The sequence below is a fragment of the Cryptomeria japonica genome, chromosome 2, assembly GCF_030272615.1.
Source record: "Cryptomeria japonica chromosome 2, Sugi_1.0, whole genome shotgun sequence".
NCBI classification, from domain to species: Eukaryota; Viridiplantae; Streptophyta; class Pinopsida; order Cupressales; family Cupressaceae; genus Cryptomeria; species Cryptomeria japonica.
The window spans coordinates 678,998,980-679,006,218 of NC_081406.1; the positions used below are offsets into that span (position 1 = coordinate 678,998,980).

At 35.9% G+C, this 7,239-nt stretch overlaps 1 protein-coding gene across 1 annotated transcript; it reads right to left on the reverse strand.

Moving 5' to 3' along the window:
- Positions 1 to 2,577: 2,577 nt before the first annotated feature.
- Positions 2,578 to 5,941, reverse strand: LOC131036876 (potassium transporter 26). The gene is made up of 8 exons (XM_057968883.2): positions 5,734 to 5,941; positions 5,427 to 5,649; positions 5,032 to 5,289; positions 4,792 to 4,842; positions 4,380 to 4,640; positions 4,176 to 4,228; positions 3,715 to 4,084; positions 2,578 to 3,624 (listed from the first exon to the last, which is right to left on the reverse strand). The coding sequence occupies exons 1-8, from the start codon at positions 5,905 to 5,907 to the stop codon at positions 2,726 to 2,728; spliced, it is 2,289 nt and encodes a 762-aa protein (XP_057824866.2). The 5' UTR covers positions 5,908 to 5,941; the 3' UTR covers positions 2,578 to 2,725.
- Between the last annotated feature and the right edge of the window lie 1,298 nt (positions 5,942 to 7,239).

A 7,239-nucleotide genomic window follows, 5' to 3' on the forward strand; every position in this document is an offset into this window, starting at 1 on the left:
TCTAACTTGTGATTCTTCTACATTTTGACTTCCACTCACAATATTCAATGATGGTATTCCTGTCTTTTCATTTTATTTTTATTTTGCATAAACATTGAGAACTATTTGATGTTATCAACACTTGTTGGTTTCCTCATTCCCATTTGACATTCACACATACTAGTTGATTTCTTTTTGTAGAGGTAAGAGTGAAATTCATAGCAATTCATTTTTTCTCTAATTCTAGATACCTTTAGGATAAGATTACACACATTTTAGTTTATCTACATCATTGAATAGCAATTAAATTTAAACGGTAAATAGAGGCTCAACCATTTGTGACAAGATCCTATTAGTCCAAGCCGTCTTTCTTGTTCAAGCTATATATTTTTGAGATATGTTCAAACACATCTAGAGGTTTGATCACACTCTTTCTTTCTCTTTGTTGTTTCTTTAATCCACTTAGTGTATGCGTTTACATTCATTTTATTATTTTTATTAATGATATCCCTTGATCTACTACCTTTTCTCTTGTTTTACCTTGTAATGTGTAAGGGAGCTTCATCCTTTGGTACTAGGTTCTATTTTTTTCAATCATTTATGGTTCTATATTTATTTTATCAACTTTGTGTTTTGATTTTTTTTTTAAATAAGCATTTTTCATAAACCTATCTCTCTTTCTTTCCTCTTACATAGTTTAAGTAGGAGGAATAATTTATCTATCTATAAGTTTCTATTTAATTTTTTTGTTATTGCAATAGTAGATAATTTTTTTGGATAAAATCACAAACATTATTTTTCATTGAAATCTTGTCTAGATAGTATAAGGTTGGATTCAATGCAAAAACCTAAATACACATAGCTAAACAAAGAAAAAATTTCTTAGTTACATCTGCATCATTAATCTACGATTTCAAATGGTTAAGGAATGTCCTAACTACAAAACATAGTAGACTACCTCACAAAGACTAATAAGAAAAGATTGACAATATTCAATTTGAACTTTGAGATCTAAATTTGAATTCACATGCATAGAAATAACAAAAATCAATTCTACACGCATAAATCTAAATTAAAATAATAATAAAAAAGTCTAAATATTCACTAATTTCTAAAAATAAATGATAAAAATATAAAAGAACTAAATTATAAACTAAATTTAACACCAAAAAATCACTTATAATCTTATTATTATATAAAAAATAGTCTAATAAAAAATTAAAGTAAAACATAAACAAAAAGTAAATATATAAATTTCAACATCATAAATATATTTAAACTAAATTGATTTGTTCATCCACTATTTTTAATGCTTTTTGCACTTGTTTTATGATATCAAAGTCTTTTCTTAACCAACAATTTATCTCTTACAACATTAATCTTAAGTTCCTTAGCCATAATGGCTAATTAATTTGTATATGAATAGGTATGTTTGATTCTGCTAATTATAAAATATACACATATTCACCAAAAAGAATAGTACACAAAGTCACTCCCCAAAGTAACATGGGTGGTGCTTGAAAAGAAATAAACAATAATAATGATAATAGCCGCTAAGCATCGAGAGAAACACTAGCATAAGGTGGAGGGGACTCTCGTTCATCTAGTTTACACCATATATCAATGGGGTTCTGGGTGATGTTACAAACAGACCACACCCTATCTATCTTATCATCTCCCTCTTATTTGTCTCTCCATTTCACACCAGAGAAATAGCCAAAGCCAACCGAAAGAGCCACTTTGAAGACTGTAGTCAACCACTGCCACAACCAAACAATGACAAACCGCTACCACCACCAATCTCTACCCCAGCCCACCTGGGGGTCGCCAAGGAGGCAACACCTCCAAGTGGAGGCAAGGCTAAGTGACACCGAGATGAATCACTCTTCCCACCACTGCAAGGCACCTGAGATCGGGGGGCCATGAACGCTGAGCTGAGAAGCTTTGGTCACACCACCGACCATGAGGGGGAGAATGGTCGGAGGAAGCAAAACTATTTGGGGAATAATCTAGCAGCTCCTAGAGGTGGGCGACCTCCAAAGCCACCTTTTGGCTTGAAGTTGAATATGAAGCATTACATTAGAACAATTAGTAGCTTTAGTGAAAGGAATTCAACAACAATATCAATAGATTGTAATAAAAAAAAATAGCATTGGGGTGAAAATATCATGAATCCAACTCCAGAGTTGTTGAGCATGGCGACAAAACCAGAAGAGATGCTTTGAAAGACTCAGGTTCCACAAAACAGATAGTGAGAGTTTGAAATGCCCATATTCCGTAGGCGAGAGCCAACAAACAAGCCTTGAAAAAACAAACACCAGACAAAATGGGCAAGCTTAGGCTCAATAACAGCTAACCAAAAACTGATATAAAAGACTGTTCAGAACAGGCACCATAGAGAGGTGTGGAAAAAGCCAGCGATACCCTAAACATGACATGTAGTTGCAGTAAGCGATGTTGGGAGACTCTATTCTCTTTTAGGTCCGATCTTTATTGGAGAAATGAATTTTAGAATTGCAGCAACAAAGAGGTACGAGGACACCATTTTATATAATAATAATAAACAAAATATATATAATTAGGTACAAAGCCACGAGATTTTACATGTAAAATAGTAAAGCCCTTACAATTTACCAACTGTAGATAAAAGGATTCCAAGACCTGTTAAGACGATAAAGGACGAAAGCACTCCGTACCCTAATAAGCTTCTGCCTCGACTTATTTATTGTTAGGGTGCTTATAAACATTAGATTTCATAGACCATCCCAACTTGAAGCAGCCGTGCAGGTGGTACGTGCAAGGTGGACATAGATGACCTGCAATTCCTTTGAAGAAGTCCATATAAGTTATCAATCATGAATCTCTCAAATTTTCCAGTATTCTCACTGGTTTTCATTGTAGTTTTCCCTAAAACAAACACTGCCCCCACATTCTTTGCCGATTCAAGCTGCTGCACTTCCTCAACTGAAGACAAGTTGTTTTCTGCCACTAGAGTTCTTCCATTGTTTTGAATAACACCTGAATAATTCTGGCCTTCTCTGGTAGAGGTCTTGATATAGTCTTTTATGTTTTCAATAACCTGGTTGACAAATTCATCTCCTTCCAAACTTGGGACATCCAAGTACCCATATTGAGCCAGGCATCTGTACACACCCTTGGGTCCAAGTCGCCCAACCAGAAATCTCTCTTCTAACAGAACACTCTTGACAGGAACCATTCTTATGGTGAGAACAATGAGAATGTCATGAAGAGAACCCACAGTATTCACATAATGCCTCAAAATTGGTGGCATACCATAGAGGAGGTCACTGCACAAGAAAGACACTCCTGGAACTCTGCACCCCACATTGGCAACCAATTCATTCATCTCCTCTGGACTTAGTTTTTTCTCCATTGAATATGCATACTTCTTATTCCGTCCATAGTTCCATGAGAACATTATGATCAGAAAGAATGCCGAAATTACAAAGGGAGCCCAACCACCCTGGGGGACCTTATTCAACACAGATGACAGATAAATACCTTCTATCACAAAATAGACTATAAAGAAGGGTATTATTAGTGATATATGTAAGTTCCAAACTACTAGCATGACCACGGTGACCAAGCCTGTCGTAATAAGCATCACAGTGATCACAGCGACACCTGCGCCATACAATACAAGATTAATAGTCAGACCCCAAAAATGATGTAAGCGTATTAGGAATCAAATGCATAAACTTTTGATGTTCTTACCATAGGCATTTCCAATCGCAGTACCATCTCTGAAACCTAAGAGTACTGCAAGGCAGAGAATCATTAGTGTGTAGTTGATCTCTGGAGAGTAGATCCGACCCTCATTGCTTTTTGATGTATGAACAAGGTTCACCCGAGGGAAGCAACCAAGAGCCATAGATTGTTTTACAATTGAAAAGGTTGCCGAAATCAAGGCCTGACTGGCAACTATGGCCGCTAGTGTGGCAATAACAAACATTGGCCAATACACACCGTGTGGGATTGATTTGTAGTATGTTTTACTTATGTCTTGTGGATTCTTGATCAAATAAGCTGCTTGCCCCGAATATGTCAGGATCAGAGCAGGATAGACCAGACAAGAGAAAGCAATCTGCAACGTAAAATCACAATTTTATCATCAAAATACACATCAAGAAATAAATTGCAACTGTAATAGTTTAGTCTTTTGTAATCAGTTGAACCTGGATGGAAGACTTATTGAAGTGGCCCAAGTCAGCAAACATAGCCTCAGATCCTGGTTTAAATATAGACACACACAATAGGCTTCTTTTAGGCTATCTTTCTAATCCTTGTTTCATGCAAACTAGTAATGAACTGTATAAGAGAATTCTAAGATTTCTGGAGTCAAATTGATTTGTATCTGTAAATGAGAATCGTTTTCAAACCTGTTATAGCCAGGACAGTGCCTCCAAGCAACACCCATCCATGTTTACCGTTTTTTTGAAAGAAACGGACTATGTAATGAGGGCTGAGTGCCTTGAATACTCCCGGGTAATATTTAATAATGTTGAATACTCCAACAATGGCATTGGTAACGAACCAGACAATTGCAACAGGGGAGAAAAGAAAACTAACTTTGCCAGTTCCATATCTTTGAAGAAGAAAGAGAAGTAGAAGAATTGCAGCTGACACACCCACAACAGCACCTGCATGAATTATAATATTAAGTATCAGATAGACTTACTTCACCTTATACAAACTATGATGATAAGAAATAATGAGATTAGTGTACTATAATGCTAAGATCCCGGGTACTCTATGATATGGACCTAAGTGAATTTTCTCTGCGTATCTTACCTTTGGTTAGTTTAGAGTTCTGTTGCTGAATCCCTTGGACGGCGGATAGCACTGCTCGATATTGAAAAATAAATCAGCTAACAATTTTGAAAGCAGTAAAATAAGAATTGAACCTAGATTCTAGAACTGCCTGTTGACAACCCAACCAATTCTCTATCACCTCATCCCCAAACTCAAGACAATTCTTCAAAAAAAACATGACATAGAAGACATTACAAATAAAAGGAATTCCTTTGAGACCTGAAATTGCTGGAGTGAGTGCTCCATCGCCAATCACCATGCAGGTGCCGATCATCACAAAAGTAAGCAGAATTCTCTGTGCCACTGCACTCTTCTCAAGCATTTCCTTTGTCTTGTAGTTGATATAATTGCCCAGTTTATTTCGTCTTCCAAAATGGGTCAAACTAGAATCTGAAGAAAACCGTCGGAATTGGTTGCCAGTTTTTTGTCCCATATTGACATGCTGACATAACAGTGAATATAGAGCAAATGTTCCTCCTGATCAAAAGGAAGTGAATTACAAGAATCGTATTCAGAAAAGTTTGAATTATACCAATATATAGAAGAAATCAATCCGTTCAAAATTTAAAGCATATAGATGATGGGGAAGAAGAAAAATATATTATATTGCTTACCTTCTCCGTGATCATCCGCTCTGATAACAATCAGAACATACTTGATGAGGCTGACAAGTGTTAGTGACCAGAAGATAATGCTAAGATATCCTAAAAAGTCAACTTCCCCTGGATTTTCAATATCAATAGCAGCGAAGGTATAAAGGGGCGAAGTTCCAACATCTCCATAAATAACTCCAAGCGTTTCATAAGCCATCCACAAAGTTCCCAACTTCCCAACAACCTGCGTTCCCACAAGTTCGAATCAATTTGCAACTTTCTTCTCTTAATTGAATGAAAAATGGAAAAGAATAAGAAAGGATCACACCTTTTTCTTGGGATGGCGAATTGAATAGGACTGTGAAATTGATCTCTCCGCAAAAAGTGATTTCTTTGGGCGTTCACCAATGTCATCTTCTTCACCAATATCTCTTACAGCTCCTGACATCTCTACTCTATGACTGTGACCATTATCAACATCATCATACTCTGGACCATCCATCTCGATCGATCTAAGCAATTAGATTTTATACCCAGATCCAAACAATAACTCAGCCTGCATCAAGATTCAATACCAACATTAGACAATTACTTCTCCATTAGATAAAAGCAATCAATTCTTATAATCTATAATAGTATTCTAAAATAATGAAAGACCTGAGCTGCACAGTTCAAATTCCAACGTTGGTTGAGCTTTTCATAGGAATCCCAACTTTTGTTACAGTTGCCCACGCCCTCTTTGCTTGTTTTCTCTGGATTTAGAAAGACCTTAAGAAATCCTTAACGAAAAGAGGAATGAGCCATTGGTAAGAGATTTATAAAAATCGCTACCCTGAAAAGAATTCTGCTGGCTGCAGTTCCAAGGCAAGGAAGGTAGTATTTGTAGTAGTTGGTTTTCTTAAATAAAGCCTAGGGGACCACAAAAACCTTGTATTGTAATAAAAACTCAATACCACAAACATTGTTCCTCAGCCACTGGAGCCAGAAAAATTAACAATAAAATAAGTAGTTAAAAAGTCAAAAGGCGTGCTTCCCGTGCTATCAGCTGTCACAGCTTATCTCCGCCTACGGAACTGGCTTTTAACTTTTTGTTAATACAATTCAATAGCAGGCAATAATGCAAGGCCAACAGCATTAAAATATTCACCATATTTTAATTCAGCTTAAGCACAAGGTTTCACTGTCAGACAGAATATTGAGATTGTTCATGCAACCAGAATCGTCTAATACTAATGGAGATCCTGAAGATACGGAAGATGTTTATTCCTACTTGCTGCTGTTGTATTTTTCTATTGCCAGCTTCAGCATCTTCAGCTCTTTATTTTTTGTGTTCTTTGACTGAGTTTAGGTTGAATCAGTTGTTTTCGGAATAGACTGTGTAATTTTTTGCATCAACATTTCAGATCACACTTCGTGATCTATCATCAGAATGAAAAGCTAAAAAGCATACAGAGTGATACTATTACCTGACTGAAGATTTCAGTGCTATCATGACTGCTGATTTTAGTTGATTTTCTATGTGGTGCTGTTAGCTAACTGTAATCTTCTATTGTCAGATTCAGCATCTTCAGCTGGTTATTGTTCTACTTGTTACAGTGAAGGGTGGAGTTAAAGTTTTTATTGCTATCTTGCTTGCTGTAACTTTCTAGTGGGATGCTAGAATTGCTTTTAGTTGATATGTAATTTGTTGTTCTGTTCTTATGAACTGCCCATGTAATTTATTTCTTCTGTCTTTCAATAAAAAAGAATATTCATCTTATTCTCTATGATTTCTTTATAAATAGTAAAGCTGACATTTATTCATAAAAATAATTTAATTAGAAATGATTTTAGC

What these genes read in the sequence shown, in the direction of transcription:
- LOC131036876 (XM_057968883.2), bottom strand. Translation starts at nt 5,907, where the DNA reads ATGGATGGTCCAGAGTATGATGATGTTGATAATGGTCACAGTCATAGA. An exon ending in AGCGGATGATCACGGAGAAG is followed by an intron (nt 5,290 to 5,426) that starts GTAAGCAATATA and finishes CCTTTTGATCAG; the next exon opens with GAGGAACATTTGCTCTATAT. An exon ending in ACTCACTCCAGCAATTTCAG is followed by an intron (nt 4,843 to 5,031) that starts GTCTCAAAGGAA and finishes AATATCGAGCAG; the next exon opens with TGCTATCCGCCGTCCAAGGG.